This window comes from Scyliorhinus torazame, chromosome 13, assembly GCF_047496885.1.
Source record: "Scyliorhinus torazame isolate Kashiwa2021f chromosome 13, sScyTor2.1, whole genome shotgun sequence".
Taxonomy (NCBI): domain Eukaryota; kingdom Metazoa; phylum Chordata; class Chondrichthyes; order Carcharhiniformes; family Scyliorhinidae; genus Scyliorhinus; species Scyliorhinus torazame.
The window spans coordinates 20,712,327-20,740,268 of NC_092719.1; the positions used below are offsets into that span (position 1 = coordinate 20,712,327).

Consider the following 27,942-nt stretch of genomic DNA (forward strand, 5'->3'; position numbering starts at 1 on the left):
TGCTCCACCATTCAATATCATAGCTGATCTTTTTGTGGAGTCAGCTCCACTTATCCACCCGCTCACTGTAACTTTTTATTCCTTTACTGTTCAAAAATTTATCTACGTGTGCCTTGAAAACATTTAATGAGGTAGCCTCAACTGCTTCACTGGGCAGGGAAATTCCAGATTCACAACCCTTTGGGTGAACAAGTTCATAGAACAGTACAGGCCCTTCGGCCCACGATGTTGTGCCGACCATTTATCCTAATCTACGATCAACCTAACCTGCACCCCTTCAATTTGCTGCTGTCCATGTGCCTGTCCAAGGGTCGCTTAAATGCCACTAATGACTCTGACTCCACCACCTCCGCTGGCAGTGCATTCCACACACCCACCACTCTCTGTATAAAGAACCTACCTCTGACATCTCCCCTATACCTTCCTCCAACTATGACCCCTCGTGACAGATATTTCTGGGGAAAAGTCATTGGGTATCCACTCTATCCATGCCTCTCATCACCTTGTACACCTCTATCAAGTCACCTCTCTTCCTTCTTCGCTCCAGTGAGAAAAGCCCTAGCTCTCTCAACCTTTCTTCATAAGGCATGCCCTCCAGTCCAGGCAGCATCCTGGTAAATCTCCTCTGTACCCTCTCCAAAGCATCCACATCCTTCCTATAATGAGGCGACCTGAACAGGACACAATATTCCAAGTGTGGTCGAACCAGTGTTTTATAAAGCTGCAGCAAAACCTCGTGGCTCTTAAACTCAATCCCCCTGTAAATGAAAGCCAACACGCCATACGCCTTCTTAACAACCCTATCAACCTGGGTGGCAACTTTGAGGGATCTATGTACGTGGACCCCAAGATCCCTCTGTCCCTCCACACTTCCAAGAATCCTGCCTTTAACCCTGTATTCAGCATTCAAATTCAACCTTCCAAAATGAATCACTTCACATTTATCTAGGTTGAATTCCATCTGCCACTTCTCAGCCCAGCCCTGCATCCTGTCAATGTCCTATTGAAACCTTCAACAGCCCTCAACACAAGCTACGACTCCACCAACCTTCGGGTCATCGGCAAACTTACTAACCCACCTTTCCATTTCCTCATCCAAGTAATATATAAAAACCACAAAGAGCAGAGGTCCCAGAACAGATCCCTGCGGGACACCACTGGTCACCGACCTCCAGGCAGAATACTTTCCATCCACTACCACTCGCTGTCTTCTTTTGGCCAGCCAATTCGGTATCCAGACAGCCAAAGTTTCCTGTATCCTATGCCACCCGACTTTGAATGAGCCTACCATGGGGAACCTTATCAAATGCCTTACTGAAATCCATATACACCACATCCAATGCCCGACCTTCATCAATGTGACTCGTCACATCCTTAAAGAATTCAATGAGGCTCGTGAGGCATGGCCTGCCCCTCACAAAGCCATGCTGACAATCTTTAATCAAACTATGTTTCTCTAAATAATCATAAATCCTATCTCTCAGAACCCTTTCCAATATTTTGCTCACCACAGACATCAAGACTGATTGGGTCTGTAACTGCCAGGGATTTCCCTATTCCCTTTCTTGAACAGGGGAACAACATTCGCCTCCCTCCAATCATTCGGTACTACTCCAGTGGAGAGTGAGGACATAAAGATCATCACCAATGGCGCAGCAATCTCCTCCCTCGCTTCCCGTAGTAACCTTGGGTATATCCTGTCAGGCCCAGGGAATTTATCTATCCTGATGTTTTCAAAATTTCCAGCACATCCTCCTCCTTAATATCAAGCTGTTTGAGTCTATAAACCTGGTTCACGCTGTTTCCATGAGCAACAAGGTCCCTCTCTCTAGTGAATACTGAAGCAAAATATTCATTTAGGGGCTCCCCTACTTCCTCAGACTCTAGGCACAAGTTCCCTCCACTATCCCTGATCGGCCCTACTCGCACTCTGATCATCCTCTTATTTCTCACGCAAGTGTAGAACGCCTTGGGGTTTTCCCTAATCCTTCCTGCGAGGGCTTTTTCATGCCTCCTTCTAGCTTTCCTAAGTCCAGTTCCTCCTCAACTCAATCTTAAATCTGCTCCCCCTTATTTTGAGGCAATGCCCCCTATTTCTAGTTTCACTTGCCAGTGGAGACAACCTCCCTGCTTCCATCCTATCTATTCCCTTCATAATTTTATATATTTCTGCAAGATCCTCCTTCATTCTTCTAAATTCCAGTGAGTAGTCCCAGTCTCCTCACAAGTTTATCCTCTCACTTGGAGGTCAACGACAACGGGGAGGTGCGGGTGGGGGTGGCATGGGAGGCGCTGAAGGCGGTGATCAGGGGAGAGCTAATCTCCATCAGGGCTCATAGGGAGAAGATAGAGGGCATGGAAAGGGAGAGGCTAGTGGGGGAGATTTTAAGAGTGGACAGGAGATATGCAGAGGCCCTGAGGATGGATTACTTAGGGGAAGGCAACGTCTCCAGACGGAGTTTGACCTGTTGACCACAGGGAAGGCAGAGGCTCAGTGGAGGAAAGACCAGGGGGCGACCTACAAGTATGGGGAGAAGGGGAGTCGGATGCTGGCACACCAGCTCCGTAAGAGGATGGCAGCAAGGGAAATAGGTGGAGTTAAGGATGGAAGGGGAGCTATGGTGCGGAGTGCGACGAAAATAAATGAGGCATTCAAGGCCTTCTAGGAGGAGCTGTACAGATCCCAGCCCCCAGCGGGGGAAGAGGGGATGAGGCGATTCCTAGGCCAACTGAGATTCCCGAGGGTGGAGCAGCAAGAGGTGGCTGGTTTGGGGGCACCAATTGGGTTGGAGGAGCTGAGCAAAGGTTTGGGGAATATGCAGGCAGGGAAGGCCCCGGGACCGGACGGGTTCTCGGTGGAGTTCTACAGGAAGTACATAGACCTGTTGGCCCCGCTGCAAGTGAGGACCTTTAGGGAGGGAGGGACCCTGCCCCCGACAATGTCGGAGGCGACGATTTCTTTGATTCTCAAGCGGGACAAGGACCCATTGCAATGTGGATCGTACAGGCCGATCTCGCTCCTCAACGTGGATGCTAAGTTGCTGGCAAAAGTGCTGGCTACGAGGATCGAGGACTGTGTCCCGGGGGTGATTCACGAGGACCAGACGGGATTTGTAAAGGGCAGGCAACTAAACACCAATGTGCGACGGCTCTTAAACGTGATAATAATGCCATCAGTGGAGGGAGAGGCGGAGATAGTGGCAGCTATAGACGCGGAGAAGGCCTTTGACCGAGTAGAGTGGGAGCACCTCTGGGAAGTACTGCGTAGGTTTGGGTTCGGAGGAGGGTTTATTAGCTGGGTTAAGCTCCTTTACAGAGCCCCAGTGGAGTGTGGTTACGAATCGGCGGAGCTCGGAGTATTTTCGTCTGTACCGTGGGACGAGACAGGGGTGCCCCCTGTCCCCCCTGTTGTTTGCATTAGCAATTGAACCCTTGGCCATATCATTAAGGGAGTCTAGGAAATGGAGGGGGGTGGTCCAAAGGGGAGAGGAGCATCGAGTGTCGCTTTATGCAGATGACCTGTTGCTGTATGTGGCGGATCCAGTGGAGGGGATGGTGGAGGTCATGCAGACTCTAAGGGAGTTTGGGGATTTTTCGGGCTATAAGCTTAATGTAGGGAAGAGTGAGCTTTTTGTAGTACAGGCAGGGGACCAAGAAAGGGGGATAGGCGATCTACCGCTGAGGAGGGCGGAGGGGAGTTTTCGGTACCTGGGGATCCAGATAGCCAGGAGTTGGGGGGCCCTACATAAACTGAATCTGATGAGACTGGTGGAGTAGATGGAGGAGGACTTCAAAAGATGGGACATGTTACCGCTCTCGCTAGCGGGTAGAGTGCAGTCGGTCAAAATGGTGGTCCTTCCAAGGTTTCTCTTTGTGTTTCAGTGCCTTCCCATCGTGATCACCAAGGCCTTTTTTAAGAGGGCAGGCAGGAGCATTATAGGGTTTGTGTGGGCGAATAAGACCCCGAGGGTAAGGAGGGGGTTTTTGGAGCACAGTAGGGACCGAGGAGGGTTGGCGCTACCGAATTTGGGGAGCTACTACTGGGCAGCAAATGTGGTGATGATCCGCAAGTGGGTTATGGAGGGCGAGGGGGCGGCATGGAAGAGGATGGAGATGGCGTCCTGCAAAGGAACGAGTCTGGGGGCGCTGGTGACGGCACAGCTGCCGCTCTCGCCGTCCAGGTACACCACGAGTCCGGTGGTAGCGGCAACGCTAAAGATCTGGGGCCAGTGGAGACAGCACAGGGGTGCAATGTGAGCCTCAGTGTGGTCCCCGATCAGGGGTAACCACCGGGGGAGGCTGGACGGGGGGGTTTCAGAGCTGGCATCGGGCGGGGATTAGAAGAATGGGGGACCTGTTCATTGACGGGACGTTTGCGAGCCTAGGGGCACTAGAGAAGTTTGGGATACCCCCGGGAAATGCTTTCAGATACATGCAGGTGAGGGCGTTTGTGAGGCGGCAGGTGAGGGAATTCCCGTTGCTCCCGGCACAGGAAATTCAAGACAGGGTGATCTCGGGCGCATGGGTGGGAGACGGCAAGGTGTCGGCAATATACCAGGAGATGAAAGAAGAGGGGGAGGCGTTGGTAGAGGAGCTGAAGGGTAAATGGGAGGAGCTGGGGGAGGAGATTGAGGAGGGGCTATGGGCTGATGCCCTAGGGAGGGTTAATTCTTCCTCGTGTGCCAGGCTTAGCCTGATACAATTTAAGGTGGTTCACAGAGCGCATATGACAGGGGCGAGGCTGAGTAGGTTCTTTGGGGTGGAGGACAGATGTGGGAGGTGCTCAGGAAGTCCGGCGAACCATGTCCATATGTTTTGGTCATGCCCGGCACTGGAAGGGTTCTGGAGGGGAGTGGCGGGAACAATATCTAAGGTGGTGAAAGCCCGGGTCAAGCCAAGCTGTGGGCTAGCAATATTTGGAGCAGTGGACGAGCCGGGAGTGCAGGAGGCGAAAGAGGCCGGCATTCTGGCCTTTGCATCCCTAGTAGCCCGGCAAAGGATCTTGCTAATGTGGAAGGAGGCGAAGCCCCCCCAGCGTGGAGGCCTGGATAAATGACATGGCTGGGTTCATCAAGCTGGAGAGGATAAAGTTTGCCTTGAGAGGGTCTGCGCAGGGGTTCTACAGGCGGTGGCAACCGTTCCTAGACTATCTCGCGGAGCGTTAGATGAAGGTCGGTCAGCAGCAGCAGCAACCGGGGGGGGGGGGGGGGGGGGGGGGGGGGGGGGGGGCGCGACTGCCTGGGGGGTATTTGAGCAAGAGAACACATGAAAGATCTGGAAAACCGGCATGGACGGGAGGAATGCAGTGTATAAAGCTCTGTAACATATCGTTTTACCATGTTTATATCTTGCTATGTGCGTTATCTTTCTATTTTGTTACGAGGGGGGGTGGGGTTTTTGTTTGTAAGGGTGAAAAATTGTTAAAAAACTTCAATAAATATATATTTTTTAAAAAAAAGTTAATCCCCTCAACTCCGGAATCAACCTAGTAATCTCCTCTGCACCCCCTCCAGTGTCAGTAAATCCTTTCTCAAGTAAGGTGACCAAAATTATACACAGTACTCCAGGTGTGGCCTCACCTGCACCCTATAGAGCTGCAACATAACCTCCCTGTTTTTAAACTTCACCACTCTAGCAATGAAGGACAACTCCTCTTGTGCAAGGATGAGCCTGATACAGTTCAAGGTGGTGCACAGGGTGCATATGACTCGGGCGAGCATGAGTGGGTTCTTTCAGCGGGTAGGAGATGAGTGTCAGAGGTGTGGGCGGGGACCAGCAAATCACGCGCACATGTTTTGGGGTTGTGAAAAATTGGGAAGATTCTGGGCGGGAGTGTTTGCGGTCTTAGCCAGGGTAGTGGAGAAGGTGGACCCGGACCCTTTGGTGGCAATAATTGGGGTTTCAGAGAAGCTGGAGGTCATGGAGAGGAGGAAAGCCGATGTTGTGGCCTTCGCCTCAGATTGCACGACGGCAATTTTTTCTGAAGTGGCGGTCAGTATCGCCACCGGGGGTAGCGGCTTGGTTGGGTGACCTGTACGACTACCTGCGGTTAGAGAAGATAAAGTATGAGTTAAGGGGCTCAGCAGGGGGATTTGGGAAAAGGTGCGAGATGTTTGTGACCGTGTATGAGGAGCTGTTTGTCACAGGGGGGTGGGGGTGAAAAAGGGGGAAAATCTGTAGAGACTGTATAGTTGATTGTTGGGAAGTACGTTTCCCAGGCTGTCTATTTGCTGTAATCTGATTTGATACATGCTTGTAATAAAATAAGCTTTAAAAAAAGAAATGAAGGACAAAATTCTGTTTGCCTTAATTACTTGCTGCACCTGCAAATCAAATTTGCACAAGGATACCCAGGTCCCTCTGCACAGCAGCATGCTGCAATTTTTTGCCATTTAAATAATAGTCCATTTTGCTCTTATTCCTACCAAAATGGATGACCTCACATTTATCAACATTGAACTCCATCTACCAGACTCTTGCCCACTCACTTAAACAATCTATATCCCTCTGCAGACTTGGCTCTACAACTCATCTTAGTGGCATCAGCAAACTTGCACACATTAACTTGGCCCCCAGCTCCAAATCATCCATGTAAATTGTAAACAATTGAGGACCCAACACTGATCCCCTGAGACACACCACTAGCCACTGATCACCAATCAGAAAAACACCCATTTATCTCCACTCTTTGCTTTGTCAGTTAGCCAATACTCTATCCATGCTAATACATTACGCCTTTATCTTAAGTAGCAGCCTTTTGTGCGACACCTTGACGAATGCCATGTGGAAATCCAAATACACCACATCCCAACCGGGTCCCCATTGTTCACCGCACTCGTAATGTCCTCAAAGAATTCCACCATATTAGTCAAACATGAGCCTTTCATAAACCCATGCAGCGTCTGCCCAATGGGACAAGTTCAATGCAAATGTATCGCTATTTCTTCCTTAATGATAGATAGATTCAAGCATTTTCCCCACTACAGAAGTTAAGCTAACTGGCCTATAGTTACCCGCCTTTTGTCTACCTCCTTTTTAAAACAGTGGCGCCACATTTGCTGCTTTCCAATCTGCCGGAACGGCCCCAGAGTCCAGTGAATTTTGGGAACTTACCACGAACGCACCTGCCATTTCCCCCAACACTTCTTAGTACCCTGGGATGCATTCCATCAGGGCCAGGAGACATGTCTACCGAGCCCCATTAGCTTGCCCAACACTACTTCCAGTGATAATAATTGTTTCTAGGTCCTCACCTGCCATAGCCTTCTTGCTATCAATTATTGGCATTTTATTTTTCTTCCATTGTGAAGGTCGACACAAAATACCCGTTCAATGCCTCGGCCATTTCCTATTTTCCCATTATTAAATGTCCCTCCTTATCCTCTAAAGGACCAATATTTACCTTAGCTACTCTTTTTCATTTTATATATTTGTAGAAACTTTTGCTATCTGATTTTATATTCTCATCAAGTTTATTCTCAATCTATCTTACTCTTCTTTATAACTTTTTTGTGCTTTGTTGACCTTTAAAGATTTCCCAAACCTCTAGTTTCCCACTAATCTTTGCCATTTTGTACGCCTTTTCCTTCAATTTGATACCCTCCTTTATTTCCTTAGATATCCGTGGGCAATTATCCTTTATCCTAGTCCTTCCTTTTCACTGGTATATACTTTTTCTGAACACTGAAAAATCTCTTTCAAAGTCTTCCACTGTTCCTCAATTGTCCCACCAAAGTCTTTGCTCCCAATCTACCATAGCCAACTCCCCCTTCATCGCATTGCAGTTTCCTGGGTAAACCACAAGGCACCAATATTGGATTTTGCTGTCTCACACTCCATCTGTATTTTCAATACAACCATACTGTGATTGCTCCTTCCGAGAGGATCCCTAACTATGAGATCATTAATTATTCCTGTCTCATTATACAGGACCAGATTTATCCTTTGCTAGAACACTGGTCCCAGATCGGTTCAGATGGAGACCATCCCAATGGTACAGATCCCTCCTGTTCCAATATTGATGCCCATGAAATGAAACCCCTTCTCTCCGCACCACTCCTTTAGCCAAGTGTTTATTTCCCTAATTCTCCCATCCCTATGCCACTTTGCACGTAGTAATCCAGAGATTACGACTCTGGAGGACCCGTTTCTTAATTTAGTTCCTAGTGCCTGATAATCCCCCAACAAGTCTTCTTTCCTAGTCTTGCGTATTTGTCCCAACGTGGACCACAACAACTGGATCCTCCACCTCCCGCTCCAATATCCTTTCAAGCCGGTCAGAGATGTCCCTCACCCTGGCACCGGGCAGGCAGCGTACCATGCGGGACTTTCGATCATAGTTACAAAGGATGCTATCTATCCCCCTAATTATAGAATCCCCTACCACTTCTCCCGCCGTTTGAATGGCCTCCTGTACCATGGCGCAGTGGTCGGCTAGTTCATCCTCCCTCCCGCCCTTTTCCTCATCGACAGAGGGACCAAGTACCTCATCCTGTTGGACAAGGTCAGGAGCGGCGGCTCCTCTGTTCCTGAATTCAGGATCCCTCTACCTAATTTCTTGACATGCATGTTATACAGTGACTTAAGAAGACAGCAGTGGAAAATTTGAACAATTTCTTCCCCCAGCGAGGTCACAGAACATAGAATAGAGAAGGGCAGCCTCAGTCCTTTGTGATCTACATCGCCTAAGAAAGTTAGGAAACCGTTTTGCAACTAAGTCAATTTACTGTTCATTTTCCAGGAGTCACAAAATCATAAATGGCCAGCAAAATAAGCTAAAGAAATTAACCCCCAGAACCAAAGGAAAGGTGCCTTGCACAAGAACTAAATCACCAAGGCACAGCTGTAGGTTCAATATTACCCTGATATTTGTAGTTGACAAAAATTGTTGTTTTCCCTTTCTGGTGCACGTGTGCCAGGTTCCTGGTGATGTGCAAAATAAAATCATTAGCAGCATAGGTTCATTTTCAGACAAGAGGTTGGCTGTTAATTGCAAGATCAGAAAGCGGTCTTGCTGTTGGTTTTATACAGGTGGCATGGAAAACACTGTGCATTCCCCATGGTGTACTGCCAACTACTCCCTTCTTCATCCGATTCCCCCTCATCCTACCGCAGCAACTCCATCCGCATTGCATTACATTCACTGGCAGTCCCTTGATATTTCACTCAAATAAGAATTCACTATTGCTGATCGGCACTCAGCTGAGCCCCATCCCATCTCTCACCTAGCACATGTGCATATCCATCACTGTCACAGGTTTAGAAATCAGGAATAGGAACATTGGCAGATTCTGCCTCCCTCCCTACAATTCAGTGGCCTCAAGGTCTAGTACAACTCCCTCACTTTGCCTTGACTGATACTTATTAACTCAGTAGAGACCAAGGTCAAACCTGGGACTTTCTAGGTCTGTCTGGTCGATCAACTCACCATGCGTTAATATTTATCCACCAATATTTATCAAGCCAAAGACTTGTCCTATGATGAGAATTTATAGTTACATCAATAACAAGATTAGGAACTATGCTAGGTAAATAAATCTTTCACCATTGAAGGTTAAAGTTTCTCTGACACAACAAATCAAGCAAATATATCAGTTTCAAAACGGACATTAAAAAGCCCTCCCTCAGACCCAAGATGCTTAATAATCATAGAATACCAAGGACAGGGCAAGTCAATGGTTCAAACCCCTGCTTGTCTTAAGTTAGCTGGCCTCAACCAAATATCAATGGGGACAGTACAATTGATCTTAATGCTCCTTGTTTGAAGGAGGAAATATGATATTGTCACGATTTTCAGTTCTGATTAATATCCAGTACACATGACTGGACAGTGCAGGGATGGATTTTCATTTGACAAGAATCCGTCCTGATCATAACACCCACCTGAACAGGCCTAGGTTCATATATGAAGAACGGTTACTTAGGCAAGGGACTGGAGAGTGCCTGATGTTAGTAACATTACACTCCAGCCAGAGGCCTTCACGGTGCTAAGGACATAACTTTTTAGTTACGACTTCATTTAATGTCTGAAAACACATGTGGTGAAAATAAGTGAACTCTCCATGGAATTGCACAATGCTATTAAATCACTCAAATTAGAAAGTTATCACCCAATAATTGCAAGACATTGACTTCTGAAAACATCATATTTGAAGTTTGTTTTTGAAAACAAACTGTAGACAGCAAAACATAGATAGCAGCAATGAGCAAATGGGAGACGTTGGTCAACTTACTTCCTTGTGGTCCATAAAACTTGACTACAAATTCGTTCAACCCACCCAGTATGGTTACTTCATGTTTGCTTTCAATTCTGCATGAGAAAAGTGTCAAGGAAAACAACAGAAACAAAACACACAGAATTTCAAAGAACTCGCTGCAGGACTTTAACTGAATTAACTAGTTTTGATTAAGTATGAATTAGAAATGCAATACACTGCACTGGGTTCTGAGCAGCATACTGTCTAGCCTGAATACTGCAAAATACTGAGAATCTTGAGTACTATCAGTACAGCTTCTTCAAAGCAGAGAATGAATTAGTTCTATTCCAAATGATATTTTGTTGCAACAGCTCAAGTTAAACTAGGTATAAATTAAACTGGAGAGACAGCCCAAAATCAACAAAGACACTGGACAGAACAAAGCACATCCTGCTCAGTCAACTTGGGGACTAGTTACCAAAATTGAGAGAGGTGCCCCTCAAACTAGACAGGCAATAGCCTGACATCGTCACAGCCAATGTTCTAGACTAGTTGGCAGCAGTATTGGGAGGGAGTGGCCCTGGAAGTCCTCACCATTGACGCAGGGCTCCAATGAAGTCTTGTGGCATCAACTCAAACGTGGGCAAAGAATCTCCTGTTGAACATCAGCAATCACCCTCCCATAGTTCAGTAGTCCATGTTGAAAACTACCTAAGAAATGCAGAGGGTCTTAATCAGACACCTGCCAGAAGATTCTACCACCAGTTCAGCTGTTACAGCAATTGGGTTCACGACCAGAAAACAGTCCCACCATCCAGAAAAAAATCCAAGATGGGAAAATTGAATCCAATATCTTCTGTCTTCCCAATAATTAGTTAGAATTTGATACATTTACCATTACTGGATCCCCACTGATGTGAGTGCTTTAGAGTGTTCAGGATCTCCAATGCATTGCACCAAATAAAATACCTTCGAATAATCTCAGCCACTGTGCATAAATTGTCTGTTGACTGAAAACTGCAATCCACAAAGTTAAAATTTGCATCTCGTACTTCTCCTAGTTAGAGCTCATGAAATGACTTTGCAATCTGTGTTGCCATCAAATATAAAACCACATCTCTCTTCACCAGCCAGATTACTCAGGAGTGGATACCATGCAACATTTTAACCACTGGAGATTGCAGCAGCATCCTTGAATGGACTGTTTCATGGAATGCAATCATATACTCCTACTTGTAGACCATAGTCAGTCTCAAATGAGGGGAAATATTCAGCAAATCACTGTTTCAAGAATTCTCAGCAGGCATCTTTGGACGTAGACACAGTATGAAAGTGAAGGTGTATTCTGGGCTATAATGTTTGAGAACACCGGGCTATATTCAAGACCAAAGCAGTTGAATTTGGTGGTTGTAGCCTGTTAGGTGAGTAAAAGGGCATCTTAAGAAACACTTGTTTACATAGCAGCCACCATCATTGCATGGGTGCCCAACTTTCTTTGAAGATTTCAGCAGCTTTTTACCAATCTCTTCTTAAAAATACCCAGCCTACCATAACTGTTACCAGCTACTCTTTGAAAATGAAGAATCTTGCCATCTAAGCAACATGCATTTCATGAAGTTGTTCTGGGCATCGTTGGTTAGGCATGGACTCGTAAAGCTTTTGAAGGTCATTGTTGAAAGAAGTGCAGACCCAACTAGAAATGCAGGCACTTGTTTTATTACAGACGTGTATTATAAACATGTGTCCTATGGTCGCATCCCAACTGGGGCATACACTTTTTTCTACCCATGTCCTTTGTGAGCTTTGCTTTTAAAAATCCCGTATGCTTATTCTCAACATAGTGAGCAAAGGTTTGGTCACTGGTATAGTTATCCTACCTAAACAGCACAACCATTTCCTTTTTATGTAAGCTTGTGTTGAAAATGGTAACCTGGTATCATGTTCTCTGCAAGTTATCAATACACCGAGCCTCTAAAGATACTAGAGATAAATACAAAATTTAGAAAGTCTCTCAGTTAATGGACAATTAATTTCAGAAAATGAGCAGTGGGCAATGCAGTTCCTCAAGCCTACTTAAGTCATTCAGTAAGATCATGGCTGATGTTTTCCCTCAACTTCACTCTCCGAGGAACAGAAAACATTCATCAATTGTTTTGCTTTTTTCAACACCAGGCTACCCTTTCAAATAGCAGATTATCATCAGCCATTTACAAAACCATCAGGTATTTGAAAGGGCAACTGGGTGTCCTCGGCTGGCATGGACAAGATGGGCTGAATGGCCTCCTCCTGTGCTGTAACCTTTCTAGGATTCTATATTCACTTAGTGCTCGTCACTCAGGGTAGATGGTAATTAGCATAACCAAGTATACACGGTCTTAAAACAAAACCACTTAAACAAAGTTAAAAATTCTTCATTAAGTCATATAAGTTAGCAGTTCCAGCAAGATGCTCCTTTGCATTTATCAGATAGTCTGGCCATGTTCCAAATATCGTGAATATGTAATTTCGGGTGCAAATTCTCAACTCTCCAATACTGCATTGTGAAATAAGCATTTAGACTTCCCCAACCATACTGCACTTTTCATCTGTACCGTGTTCCTTAGAGGATGGCACACAGACTAAATAATGAACTAATTATGTGCTCCAACCATTGAACATTGGCATTGGTTTCAAATTTACACATCAAACCCGATCACCATGTGGGCAAATTTCCTCAAAGTACTGCAGCAATGACAGGGACAGAAAAGGAACAGTCCGGAGGCTTCTGTTCATAATGCTCGATTTGCTTTTGCTGCAGTAGTGGGATATAGTGTACTCCACCAACTAACACAAGACAGTGCCACTTAATTTGTCCACTGCAATATTTACAGTGGCTAAAGCACAGACCTGAGACCCAACTTTTGTTCCCATCAAAACTATGAATTCTTATCCTTAAGGCTGCAATAGCCTTTTACTCCAAATAAATGTTGCAATGCTGCTTTAAAGTCAAATTTTCTTTAGTTCGATTGGTGAAACATCAGGTACAAAACAGCTGTAATATCAAGTTAAAATTAGTCAGCACTGCTGGAATTTACCAAGTCCAGTTTCAATCGATGCACTGTCAGGCTCAGGAATATCCTCCAATCTAGTTCCACTGATGGAATGGTTATCAAAGTCTATGGTCTAATTCCTGAAATTATATTATATGAAAATCAAATTGTTTCTCATCACTTTCAAAAGTTTCCAAAAACAGTGACACTGGACTCAAAACCCCTCTCTCGCCACAGATGCTGCCAGACTTGCTGAGCTTTTCCAGCATTTTGTTTTTATATCAATCACTTTCCCGGGAATACTCAACAACAGAGGTGAAATTGACTGTTCTCCCCCACCTCAAAAGCATTTATCCTGGAGGGTTCAAAGCATTTAATTTGATTTGCAGATTCTTGGGATAAGAGTTGCATTATTAGGTAATTTTCCCACCTTTGATCGCCTTACCGGGTGCCCTGTAGTTTCTGGTATCTTGCACATGAATGAAAGCCACCCAGGCAGTTATTGAAATATCAAATTACAGGGCACCGTGTAAACTAAGATTGATCCTATCTTTGCCCAATATCCACATCCACCTGCTGGCTGGATGACAATTAGGAGCAGCAACCATATCTCATGTCTCCCCCACCCTGCAAGATCAACTGTCAGGTGCATACTTTTGCACTAATTAAAATCAGCTAATTCAGCCAGCCAGCAAATCTTGGGACCTTCTTGCTTTCTGCCACTCAGATACATACTTGGGCCATCAGGGAAATGTGACCCATAAGGTTTTGTTTTTAAAATTTAGTCCAAGGGCAGAGAAAAGCCATTCCAGAATTAAAACTTAGCTGGGCATCATAAGAGAGTGGGCAGCACTTTTAAAACACAAAGCCATAAAGCAGTTCTCTATGTGAAAAAACATCACCTAATGCCTTTGGTTTAATGAGTAATCAAGGTTGTTTGCAAAACTGCTTCTTATAACCTTATCCATTTGGCATCTCAATATATGCTGGCATTCACGCCAAAACCAATGACGCAGGACCACAGAATCAGATTCCACCCAAATATGCAGTCTTCTTAAAGAATAATGGTGAAGCAGAAAAATAATCCCAGAGAACTTGGCTCCTAAAAAACACAGCACTGCTTTGAAATGAACTTCAGTAAGGAATGTTGACATGAGTGCACCAAATGTTATCAAACGGAGTGATACAGGGCAGGAAGGTCTTAAATTTAGTTCACGTTCAGAACTATTTTGACTAACATAAATAACCAAGTAAACAAACTCAAAACTCATTAACTGAGCAAGAGTTACCGATTATCAAGGTCATAATTGTTCCATAATTGGCCTCAGCCTGTGTAAACGAGGCGAGAGAAAAGCAAGAGAGTCAGAACGCAACAGAGAACAAAAAAGAAAATGAGATGCAGAAATAATGGAAGAAAAAGCTCAATTTGGGTATCAGCTTCTGATCACTACCTTGTGATTCTTGCTCCAAAATGCATGTGGAAAGGGTCAGGTTCAGCTGGGGAGCTCCACACTAGATTCAGCATCTGAGCTCACGCACAAAAAACATTGCTGCTTGTGACCACAAATCAAGCTGGTGCCCATGGAACCACTCTGCAGCGTTTTGAAGATGGACAAAATTGGAAGGGAACTTGAAGAGCACCCTCTAGTCAGGAGAGATCAAAATATTGCTGCAGTAATGTGATTGTAGAGTAATAATACCCACTCTGGTGACTGCAGAGAGCTGCAGCAAGTCCCAAAAATAACAGGAGGTCTCCAACACATTCACACACAGTCAAGGTGAATTGTAAAATCCCACAGTACCTATTCAATTAGAAAATTGAAACCTCAGTCGAGGGTTAGATGGATTGTTATCTGAACCAAGGCAATTAATTTATACAGCCGAGTCACTCACTCCCAACCATTTAACATTGTATTCCACCAGACCTTTTGTTTATTTCGGGTCAAGTTCATACAAGGATAAAATATCACCTGGTCCTCCGTCTCCCATCCCCATTTGAAAATTATGCCTCTTAACCAGAACACTTTGGAATCCAAAAATAACCATGAATAGCACATTAGCTGCACCAGAAGTAGGTGCCAACTCACTTGTCTAATGCAGAATTGGCCTGCTAATGGTTTTGGAAGCTGATAAGACATATACCCAATATATGCCTAGAAATCGGCAAAAGTGTCTGAGCTCTCTGCCCCAAATGTAGGCCATGTCTCCCCCTCAGTTCCCTCTCCATGCAGAAGGATTTCTTCAGAAGGTGGACCCACCAGCAGCACCAAAGCAGAGAATTTCCCTCGCTTGCAGGGTATAAACGACACATTTCCTTCCCAATTCCTAGCTTCAGTCCAGACTCTGCCATGGATTCATAAATAGAAACAATCTCGTCGAACACAAAGGACATTTAAAATCAGCAAATGATGATGAGAATAAAGTTGGAAAACTAGAGTTAACATTTAATGATCAATGAAATTATACTTGGAGTACAAATCACACAAAAGCATACTCAAAATCAAACAGTGGTCGGTTGTAAACAGTTCAAAGTAGAGTCATAATAAAAGATCCCTGGTACCAGGGGACTGAGGTTGGAGCAGATAGTTTATAAGCTTAAGCTTTTGAGTCTTTTTTTTTTTAAATAAATGTTTTTATTCAAAAGTTTTCAATAATTTTTACAAACCACTACGAAAGAAAATATAATGCCAAGAGAAAACAATATGCCAACAAAAACAACTTAACCCTCTAACAAATTAACAATTTAACAAACAAAACAAGGTGGGGGCATTTGCCCCTTACAAATAAAATGAAATCAATCCACCCACCCGCTCTGGATTGCTGCTGCTACTGACCTCCATCTAACATTCCACGAGAAAGTCAAGGAACAGTTGCCACTGCCTGGAGAACCCTGCAAGGACCCTCACAAGGCAAACTTCAACTTCTCCAACCTGAAAAACCCTGCAATATCACTGACCCAAGCCTCTACGCTTGGGGGCTTCGCATCCCTCCACATTAACAAGAGCCTTCTCCAGGCAACCAAGGAGGCAAAGGCTAGAACTCCGGCCTCTTTCGACTCCTGCACTCCGGGATCACCCGATACCCCAAATATCGCTAGCCCCCAGCTCGGTTTTACCCGAATGTCCAAGATCTTGGACATAGCCTTTCCAAAATTCCTTCAGCACCGGGCAAGTCAAAAACATATGGGCATGGTTCGTTGGGCACCCTGAATATCTCACACACCTGTCCTCTACCCCAAAGAACTTACTCATTATCGCCCCTGTCATATGCGCCCAGTGCAGCACTTTAAACTGAATCAGGCTCAGCCTGGCGCAAGAGGAGGAGGAATTGACCCTGCCCAGGGCGTCAGCCCACAGGCCCTCACCCAGCTCCTCCTCCCACTTGCCCTTCAGCTCTTCCACCGAGGCCTCCTCCGCCTCCTGCAGCTCTTGGTATATGTCCGATACTTTGCCATCCCCCACCCACACGCCCGAGACCACCCTGTCCTGTATGCTCCGGGCTGGTAGCAGCGGGAATTCCCCCACCTTTTTCACAAACGCCCGAACCTGCATGTACCTAGTGTTCCCCAGGGGCAACACAAATTTCTCCTCCAGCGCCCTCAGACTGGCAAAAGTCCCATCGATAAACAAGTCCCCCCATCCTTTTGATTCCCGCCCTGTGCCAGCTTAGGAACCCACCGTCTATCCTACCAGGAACAAAACTGTGATTGTTCCATATCGGCGGCCAGACTGAGGCCCCTACCTCCCCCCTATGCCGCCACCACCAGGCTCATGGTATACCATTTCGGCGGAAGCGGCAACGGTGCCATCACCAGTGCCCCCAGGCTAGTATCTGTACAGGACGCCGCTTCCAACCGTTTCCACACCGCCCCCTCTCCCTCCATTACCCATTTCCGAATCATAGACACATTCGCTGCGCAGTATTGGCTGCACAAGTTCGGCAGCACCCAACCCCTCCCGGCTTTCGGCTCTTTAAAGGAGACTGAATGAAAATAGGAAAATATGCATGTCCTTTAATTCATCTAATGCATTTGATAGTGAACCATGATAGGACGACAAGGGAGCACAGGTTCAAACCAATAAAAGGTGAAGAGATGACTAATGTCCCAAAGTTCTTCAGACTAATCAACAAATGCAGCGGATTTCCTTGCAGGGCACCAGAGGTAAAACCACCAAAATTAATCAAATTTCAGCACAGCCGGCATCTGTTTGGACATTTATTCTCCTGTGTCACTGCTCTGATCCCACATCCCTGCCCTATATTCTTTTGCAGTATGCTTCTCCGAATAGCATGTTGCTTAATACAAATTATTTGTTCTTACATTCTTGAGCACTAACACAGGTACGTTGTAAAATTCAGTTCACTTTTAAATTTAATTCTGCAAAAACAAAATGACTCTAATTATGAGGAATAGATTAGATCAGTCTGCTCTTGTACATATTTATCCAATTTATGAATTGTAATCTCTTCCTCTATCCGCATCCTGCCAATCAGAAGTAATACCCATTTTCCACTATTCCTCAAGCGTTCCTAGCCACTCTGTTTCGACAGTTTGTCTGTTGCAATGACAGGGCAGCAAGTTTCTTCTAGCTAGGCAAGCTAAGACATGCTCAATGGTCTTCCTCATTTCTAGCAACCTCGGATTATGAACATTATTTTTAAATGCCAGCCAACAAGATAACAAGGAACATGGCCGACTAAGTTTTGTTAAATTGTCCACCATCTTATACGGGGGCATGGATTTCACTTTCTCCACCCCACAATCCAACCCCCAAGTGTTTTGGGGGTAGACATATCAAGCAGATACAGTCAATAAAGACAAAATTGCTCAGCATGCACAATTTCATCTCTTTAAATTCATCACTATCAAATATCTTAAAATGAAGTATCATGAATGAATACCTTTTGAATAAAAATCCCCTTCATTAGATTTCATTGTTCATTTTTTAAGTTGATATACAAGCAAAATAACTGTTCCATGTTGCCAGCAGAATTTAACTAAAAGTGTAATGGTAGAGTATTTTCTTACTGCATTGTATGCTGCACCCCACAATACAATTACTCATTCTGTCCCTCCAAACTTCAATTATCTCTGGAGTGGACATTTTAAGATGTATAACAGTAGGGTGAACTGCTAATGGTTACAGGTAATGTGAAGAAAGTAATTGGAGGCAAATTAAGAGTAATGTATAATAATTATTCCACACTGTACTGGTACCAATATAATAAAACAAGCTCAATGATGATGACAAAACCGAAGCTGGAAACTGGCCAATTCAGTTCAGCGCCGTAATTTACAACAACATAGCAAGGTTCATCTATTACAGCACACAGTCCAATCTTACATTAAAGGGAAGAGATGTAACAAGAGCCAACCCTGGGAAGTTGTGCAACAAACTGGGAATGTACATTTCTCAGCCTGTGGGGAGATTTTCCTTGATCAAGTTGTTCCGGTATGACCTCTAGAAATAGTGAGATCACCTCACTATGGAATGCACTGGGGCAGTTTACAACATCTGGGGTCACTAAACCAGCTGTGCAGGGAAGGGTAATGCAACACTGAAGCTTACTGATTTACCGCACACTGTAGGCACAGGTTTTTGCGCATTAGTTTGGAGGCCATGTTTGCAGATGGTAACAGTGGCTAGGATACTGGACAGAAACACCAATATTTTATTTGAATTTTGTAAGACTGTGAGGAAAGGATATCTCACTCCAGGAGTGATGTCACACAAAATAGGGAGATGGTATATTAAAACCAACTTCTGTTACTAACACAGTATTAAAATATCTTTAACATCACACAAGTAAATATCTTTATCCCTTAAACAACACTAATCAATAATACAGTGACACAGTAACCCTCAACTGCTATCTTCATTTTCACTCGAGCAACAAAACCATTTCAGATCCCAATCCACTTTTAAATAGTTAACATTCAGGAATACTTCCTTTCCAGCCAAAAACTAACACTGAAAAACCTTAACATCCGACTGATACAATTTCTGGCTCTCCCATTAACCACTACTTACTAAACTGAACACGTCACGAATGAAATACTCCACAGGGAACCCTCTTAAATATAAAAAAAATCCATTAGCTCAAACTTTTACAATACTTTAACTGCACCTCTGGCTCCAAAAACCTAGCCATCTTGCAAACTAGGATTTTTAAACACACGACTGCAGCAGTCATACACACACTAACCCGGGCTTTTAAACTTAACTGCACCAAATACATCTAAATACAATATATCTGAAATTCCTACATTCATCACAGGGGAAGGGGAGGAAGGGTAGGGACGGAAGGCAGAAAGAAAAATTGAGCACAATATTTTAGTTACAAAATATATAACAACTGGCACTGACCCCCCCCCCCCCTCCCAAATTACTGATTGGACTGAAATGGAAGCCCTTCAGTTAAAATGAGAGTCGGTCCACAATGCAAGCAGCTCCTCCCCAAAAATGACACTGACCCATCAACCCAAGGCAGATAAGATCAGTGTCACCAGTTGAAATTTTTTTTTTTTTTTTTTTTTTAAGAACAAGCAGTTTTGTTTTAAGCATGGTGGCACAGTGGCTAGCACCGCTACCTCGCAGCACCAGGAACCCAGGTTCAATTCCACCTCCAGGTGACTGTGGAGTTTGCACATTATTACTATGCCTGCGTGAGTTTCCTCCAGTGCTCTGGTTTCATCCCACAGTCCAAAGATATTCATAGACTTTTACAGCAAGAAAGGGGACTCTTCAGCCCATTGCATCCACAGACTATCAAGCACCTAACTATTCTAATCCTATTTTCCAGCACTTGGCCCGTAGCCTTGTATGCAATGGCATTTCAAGTGCTCATCGAAATACTTCTTGCAGGTTAGGTGGATTGGCTATGCTACATTGCCCTTAGGTGGGGTTAAGGTGATAGGGTCCTCATTCAGAAGGTCAGTGCAGACTCAATGGGTTGAATGATCTCCTTCTGCACCGGAGAGATTTTATGATTCTATGCATTATAGCAGGGAGAAGGGGGCACATTCAATGAAAAAGCACTCTCCCTAAACTTTCCTTTCCACTGCTATCAATCAGTACGGACTACAGCCATCAGTCACACACACATGAGCATAAGGACTACAGAAAATAAGCTACTTCCACAAACATCAAATGTATAAAAATGAACACAATCCGCTCTATGCGGATAATCTGCTTCTGTACGTTTCGGACCCAATAGAGGGGATGGCGGAAATCATGAAGATTTTAAGGGAATTCGGCCGGTTTTCAAGGTATAAGCTAAACATGGATAAGACTGAGATGTTTGTGATTCAGGTGAGGGGACAGGAGGGGCAACTGGGGGAGCTGCCGTTCAGGTCAGTAGGGAGTAGTTTTAGGTACCTGGGCATCCAAGTGGCCCAGGAATGGGACCGGCTGCATAAATTGAATCTAGCCTGGCTAGTGGACCAAATGAAGGACTATTTCCGGAGATGGGACGCGCTCCCATTGTCGCTGGCCGGGAGGGTACAAACGGTGAAAGTGACGGTCCTCCCCAGGTTCCTATTTGTATTTCAATGTCTCCCCATTTTTATTCCGCGGTCCTTTTTTAAGTGGGTCAACAGGGTGATTACGGGCTTCGTCCGGGCGGGCAAGACCTCGTGGGTAAGGAAGGTAATGCTCGAGCGGAGCCGGGGAGAGTGTGGGCTGGCGCTGCCAAATTTTAGCAATTATTACTGGGCCACTAACATAGCCATGATCAGGAAGTGAGTGGTGGGGGAGGGGTCAGCGTGGGTGCGTATGGAGGCGGCTTCTTGTAAGGGCACCAGTTTGGGGGCGTTGGTAACCGCGCCTCTGCCGCTCCCGCCAGCACGGTACTCCACCAGCCCTGTGATGGTGGCAGCCCTGAGAGTTTGGGGCCAGTGGAGGCATGTGGGAGCAGTGAGTGTATCAGTCTGCACCCCAATTTGTGATAACCACCGGTTTGCCCCGGGGAGTATTGATGGGGGGTTCCGGGTATGGCGGAGAGTGGGGATTGAGAGGATGGGGGATGTGTCCATAGAGGGGAGTTTCCCCGAGTGTGAGGGCGCTGGAGGAAAAATTTGGGCTGGCAAGGGGAAGAGAATTCAGATACTTGCAGGTGCGGGACTTCCTTTGTAAGCAGGTAGCAACCTTCCCGCTCCTACCGCTGAGGGAGATTCAGGACAGGGTAATTTCCAGAGGGTGGGTAGGGGAGAGGAGCGTCTCGGACATCTATAAAGGAGCTTATGGGGTCGGGGGAGACGCAGACCGAGGAGCTGAAGCGTAAGTGGGAGGAGGAGCTAGGAGATGAGATAGAGGGTGGTTTATGAGCAGATGCGTTGAGTCGAGTCAACATGTCTGCAACATGCCTGATACAATTTAAGGCTGTGCACCGGGCTCACATGACAGTGGCCCGGATGAGCAGATTCTTTGGGGTGGAGGACAGGGGCACAAAATGCACGGGAGGGCCAGCGAACCATGTCCACATGTTTTGGACGTGTCCAAAGCTTCGGGGATTTTGGCAGGGGTTTGCGGACGTCATGTCCAAGGTTTTAAAAACAAGGGTGGCGCTGAGTCCAGAGGTGGCGATTTTCGGGGTGTGGGAAGATCTGGGAATCCAGGAGGAGAAAGAGGCGGATGTTCTGGCCTTTGCTTCCCTGGTAGCCTGGAGCGGATACTTTTGGCATGGAGGGACCCAAAGCTCCCGAAGTCGGAGACCTGGCTATCGGACATGGCTAGCTTGCTCTGTACGGAGAAAATTAAGTTCGCCTTGAGAGGTTTACTGTTAGGGTTCACCCGGAGGTGGCAACTGTTCGTCGACTTCCTTGCGGAACCAATCGGCCAACCTTCGATACCCACGCCGGCCGACCTGCGCGACCCACCATTTGCTCTTACCTTGTTTGTTGCTGATAAAAATGGAGGAAATGGTTTAGGGTCCCTTTGACCCCAATGGTCCCTTTGGCCCCCCAAACTTGAAAAAAAAGAGGCTGCGACCATATAAAAAAAATGCGGCGGCCCAATTCTTTTTATCTGTTCCTGGCCGGCTGCTGCGCGCGGATTTGCGCGATCGGGAGCGCCGGGGCGGACGGCTCCGCGACCCACCTGCGGGTCGCGCTCCTGAGTTTGACAATGCGTGGGTTAGAGTAGGGGATCAATAAGGGTGAAACCTGTACAAAAGGTAAACGGTTTTTGCACTATGTTTATGGTTTCATGTATCATGTCTATTTTGTTGTTGTTTCTACACCAGAAATAGCTCAATAAAATGTTTATTAAAAAAAAATGAACACAATTGAGGACTCCACCTGCAGTTCTATTATGCAGATCTATCTGACCTCTACTTCACAAGTAGAATTATAACTTAATGCTCCACATTCCAGATCTGATTTGTTTCTCCAGGCACCACACATGTTCAAAAGCAAAGGCGAGAGGTGAACACACTTTGTCAGTGTCATCTAGTCAAACTGACCTGTCCTGGAGAATCCAACTTGCCTGGAACATCTCAGCCAGGTTACCAATTTATCAACCACCTGAAAATGACAATGACCATTCCTGCATAATATCAACACAAAACCGCCCTCCGTGCACTCTCACACCACGTGTCAATAACTCCTCTCAGACAAACATATGGTGGCTCTTGAACATGCCAGTTGTGAAAGGCTCAATCTGATCACTCATGTGCATGAGGTCCTGTGTACCAAAAATGGTCATTAACCCCCTGATATCCAGGAAACTTAAGTGTGGCCACAGATCCGATATCAAACCCTGGACACAGGATTCATCAGGTACTGCCACATGAATTTCCTCAGCTTTAGAAGGCCACAAAATAAACACCATCAGGCCATGGCTGAGCGATAAACTGCCTTCCAGATATATCAAACAGTAACTTTAAGTGAATAATAGCAATGACAATATATTTCTAGTTGGGGGATCAACTACCCTCCTTGAAGATAAAAATAGCATGTTCCCGTCTGCTACAAAATGACGGATCTCTGGTAAAATGTATTATATTCTCTAAATTATCAAAGTGAGGGACACCCATACCCTCTAGGAGGGCACTTAGCAATTGCACAGCACCTACCCAAGACTAAATCACTGAAGAAATTACAAGCATAAAATACCACTGATCCTGTTGTAGAGCCACAGTACGTTCTGGTGTGAAAGCACGGTCTGCTCAGTAATGACAATTCACCCCAGAAGGAGTTTTTAAACTTTTTAAAACTGTGGGAAATAGGTTGAAGGGGATGTGGTACACTGCAAACAATTACCGTAACTCTTCTGCCCTGTGAACTGTTCCACCTTTAAAACGAACGGTGGCACTAAACAAATTAAAGTGACAACTATCCCACTTCAATTGTAGTTTACAATGTGCTCTATTAATAATTCAGCAGAAATTAAACTTGCAGATTTGTCCAAAACATGGATAGAACAGCTAAAGATAGTTGGACCAAGGACACTGCTGGGAAAGTACTTCAAGGGTGTTCTCGGACTGTGATGATTGGCTTCCAACTCCTAGGAGCATCTTGCTTCAGATTAGGTTATGTCTCCTGCCACTGGGAGGTTTCCTTGTTCACCTCTACAGTTTTCCTTGGCCAACTGGGTCAAACACAACTTTGATACATTCTTGTTCTATTGCCAGATTACTTCTGCTAAGTGGCTCTTGCATCCAATTGTGGATGAAGGCTGTAACAAAGGCTTCAATGAATGTGTTCTAGGGACATCTTCCACGCACAGGCGTCTACCATTCTCTCTCTCTTCTCCTCCTCCCCCCCCCCCCCCCCCCCCCCCCGGCTCACCCTGGCTCAGAAGTAGCACACAATAGCTGTTAGAGCCTTCACCCCAACCTTAAGATACAAGAGCCTACACCCCAACCCTAGATGCAATGAACGAGGCAAGAGAGGCATTCTGTGCTAGCCTTGACCAAACGCTGTTGCGCATACCAAAGGGAGACAAGCCGATTCTCTTTGACGGTTTCAATGCTGGATTTGGGAGAGATGCAAACCATTGGAAAGGCATGTGAGGCAGGGAAGGCGAAGGGAAAACAAGTGCCAACAGAGTCCTCATCCTGACCAAATGTTTCGAACATAACCTGGTCATCACAAACACCCTGTTCTGCCAGAAGGACAAGCAGAAGGTCTCATGGCAACTGGCACCGAATGGACTATACTGCCGTCCATGCAAGGGATCACAAAGAGTTCCGCATCATCCACACCACGACCGGAGGAGATAACTGCTGGTCCGACCACTGACTGATCCGCTCTACCTTCTCCATCACCCTAGCCCCAAACGGCAGAGGCAGAAAAAACTCTGCGGCAGTAGACTCCATGTCACTGGACTCAAAAACCTGGAGAAGACCTACTCAGCCAACACTTCAGTCAGCCTGGCAGTCAACCTGGCAGCAACCAACAAGTCAGAGCCACAGAATTCCCACAATACCTTAAAGCCACCATAGTTTGTACCTGCGAGGAGATGCTCAGGAGGCGACATTCGGGCTCTTGACCAGGAAACAGCAAGACAGTTCAACAATAACGATCAGGAGATCCAGGATCTCCTTGACCACAAATGCAATGCGTTCCTGAACTGGCAGCTCCACCATAACTCGAGTGAGATAAAACTAGCCTACAGACAACTGAAGTTCAATGAAAAGTTTGCGACCAAAAGAACAGGTGATAGGTGGAAAGAGCATGGAAGACTCAGCAACTCACTGACAACCACGATGTGCACGGCTTCTTCAGCACAATTAAAACTATCTACAGTCAGAGTACCCAGGAACCCACCCTAATGAGAGTCAAAAATGGAAAGGCGCTCAAAGACAGATAGATAGAATCCTGTGATAGAACATACAGTGCAGAAAGAGGCCATTCGGCCCATTGAGTCTGCACTGACCCGCTTAAACCCTCACTTCCACCCTATCCCCGTAACCCAATAACCCCTCCTAACCTTTTTTGGACACTAAGGGGCAATTTATCATGGCCAATCCACCTAACCTGCACGTCTTTGGACTGTGGGAGGAAACCGGAGCACCCGGGAGGAAACCCACGCAGACACGGGGAGAATGTGCAGACTCCGCACAGACAGTGACCCAGCAGGGAATCAAACCTGGGACCCTGGCGCTGTGAAGCCACAGTGCTAATCACTTGTGCTACCGTGGTGCCCACCGGCACATTATCTCAGAGACAGAGAGGCAGTCGACACCTGGAGAGCGCACTTCAAGGACCTCCTCAACCAAGGCAGCCTTTGACGCAAGTACCTTCGACGCCACCCCGCAATACGCTTTCAGCCATCCTCTCACCCCAGCTCGCCATGAGGTCGAAAAAGCCATCAGACAGCTGAAAAAACAACAAGATCTCTGGTGCAGATGGAATGCCACAGAAGTATTCAAATGTAGCCAAGATGCACACTTGACAAGAATCCATAACCTCATCACCCTTGTCTGGAAGGAAGAGAGCATGCCAGGTAATCTCAGAGAAGCCTGAATTATGACCATCTTCAAGAAAGGAGACAGGTCCGGCTGCGGAAGTTAGAGGGGAAAGCTCATTGCGATAATCCTCCTCCTCCCAGTGGCAGAAGAGCTCCTCTCTTGAGCTTGGCACAAAGAACGGGATAACATGTGACAAATCCAGGAAAAGTGCAGGGAGCAACATTAACCTTCTTCGATATTGCAAAGGCCTTCAACTCTTGTCAACCGTGAGGGATTGTGGGACATCCTCCTCAAATTCGGCTGCTCGCAGAAATTAGTCACCAGTCTCCACCTGCCCCATGATGACATGCAAGCTATGATCCTCACTAACAGAACCACCACAAATACAACGTGCGCACAAACAGAGCTGCGTTATCGCACCGACACTCTTGTTCATCTTCCTCACAGCAACGCTCCAGCCCATCACCCTGAAACTCCCCACCCGAGTAGAGCTAACCTGCTGGACAAATGGGAAACTGTTCAACCACAGTGTCCTCCAGGCCAGAACCAAGACCACCACAACTTGTGTCACTGAGCTGCAGGACGCAGATGACGCCTGTGTGCGCACACTCGAGGCCAAGCTACAAACCACTGATACATTCACCGAGGCATAAGAGATAATGTGCCGCAGACTAATCATTCGGAAAACAAAAGGTTCTCCACCAGCCTGCTCCTGCCACACAAAACTGACCCCACACCATCAAAATCCACGCTGAGCCTTGGACAACATAAGATTACTTCTCATACATCGGGAGTCTCCTCTTGGTGCGAGCAGACATTGACGGTAAAATCCAACATTGACTCCAATGCGCCACTGCAGTCTTTGGAGGCCTGGGGAACAGAGTATTCAGAGACTTAGACCTCAAACCCAGCACCAAGCTCATGGTCTACAGAGCAGCCGTGGTCCCCACTCTCCTGTACACATCCGAAACATAGACAATGTACAGTAGACACCTCAAATCTTGAAAGAGAGATTACCAACGCTGCCTCCGCAAAATCCTGCAAATCCACTCGCCGTACCAACATGAGCATCCTCTCCCAGGTCAATATCCCCAGCATCGAGGTACTGGCCAAGCTCAATCAGCTGTGATGGGCGGGCTACATTGCTTGACACAGGCTCCCAAAACAAGTGCTCTACTCCAGGCTCCACAATGGCAGGCAGTCACAAGGAGGGCAAAGGAAACGCTACAAGGACACTCTGAAAGCCTCCATAAAGAAATGCAACATCCCCATCGATACGTGGGAATAGCTTGCCTTAGAACACACAAGCTAGAAAAGCATCCGCGAAGGCACAAAAGATCTCATGTAGCACAGGGTGGAGCACATGGAGGCGTAAACAGAGGAAAGAGTGCAGAATCCAGAGCATCGCATCCACCCACTACATCAAACACCATCTGCCAAACCTGCAGCCGAGTCTGCGGACCAAAGATTGGATTACCACAGAACCAGCCACCCCAGTGGAAGTAGGCAGAGAAAAAAAAAGAAAAAAGTAGTCCGAGGGACATCTCTTCAGTGATCAAAACATTTTAAAGTAGTTGAATTCATAGTTCAAGGGATTACAGTACAGCCTTGACAATTGGGCATCAGATATTTGGGGATTGGGAGATGGCAGAAAGCAAATGAACTGATCAGTAATTTGCTGGAAATATGTGCAAATGAACAAGGACAAGATTGGTCTTGGCTATGACACTTAATCTACAATCTCAAGCAACTGACAACAGAAAGGTCCTGTACCCAGGGCAGTGCCCCAGCAAATATTAGCACTTTCAGATGAGACAAATTGAAGAAATTAAAGGCAACAAGAGTTTGACCAGGCTAGTGCAATTTGTGAACTATAGCCACGTCCATCACTGATAAAGCTTCATGCAGAACAACAGAAATCACAGAAAACCATGACTTGCAATGTCCCCTTGCCAGGTATCTCATTCTTGCCTCCTTTGCCCCGGCTTCCCTATCTTTTCACTGGCAAACAATATACTAATATTATGCTGCTTTAGTCATCTGTATTGTCATGATATTCAGATAAACATCATGGTGCAAACATACATACATACTGATGGACAGATCAACGGACCAATGAATACACACACATCACAGCCAATCACAGGCAAGAGCATACACACTATAAAACGGGGAACACGACACTTCCCGCTCATTCTAGCAGGAGACAGCTCAGGGCACAGAGCTCACAGCAAGCCACTCAGACATTCACCATGTGCTGAGTGCCTCTCCAAGATAGTCTTAGGGCTAGGTGCACAGGTTAG

The 27,942-nt window shown here is 46.0% G+C and overlaps 1 protein-coding gene across 1 annotated transcript in view; it reads right to left on the minus strand.

Annotated features, from left to right (window-relative positions):
• Positions 1–27,942, minus strand: part of ube2h (ubiquitin-conjugating enzyme E2H (UBC8 homolog, yeast)) — a 172,769-nt gene that overhangs the window by 72,081 nt on the left and 72,746 nt on the right. The window contains exon 2 of the mRNA XM_072471139.1: positions 10,233–10,309. Within this exon, the coding sequence (XP_072327240.1) occupies positions 10,233–10,309 (77 nt within the window). The remainder of the gene's footprint in view (positions 1–10,232; positions 10,310–27,942) is intronic.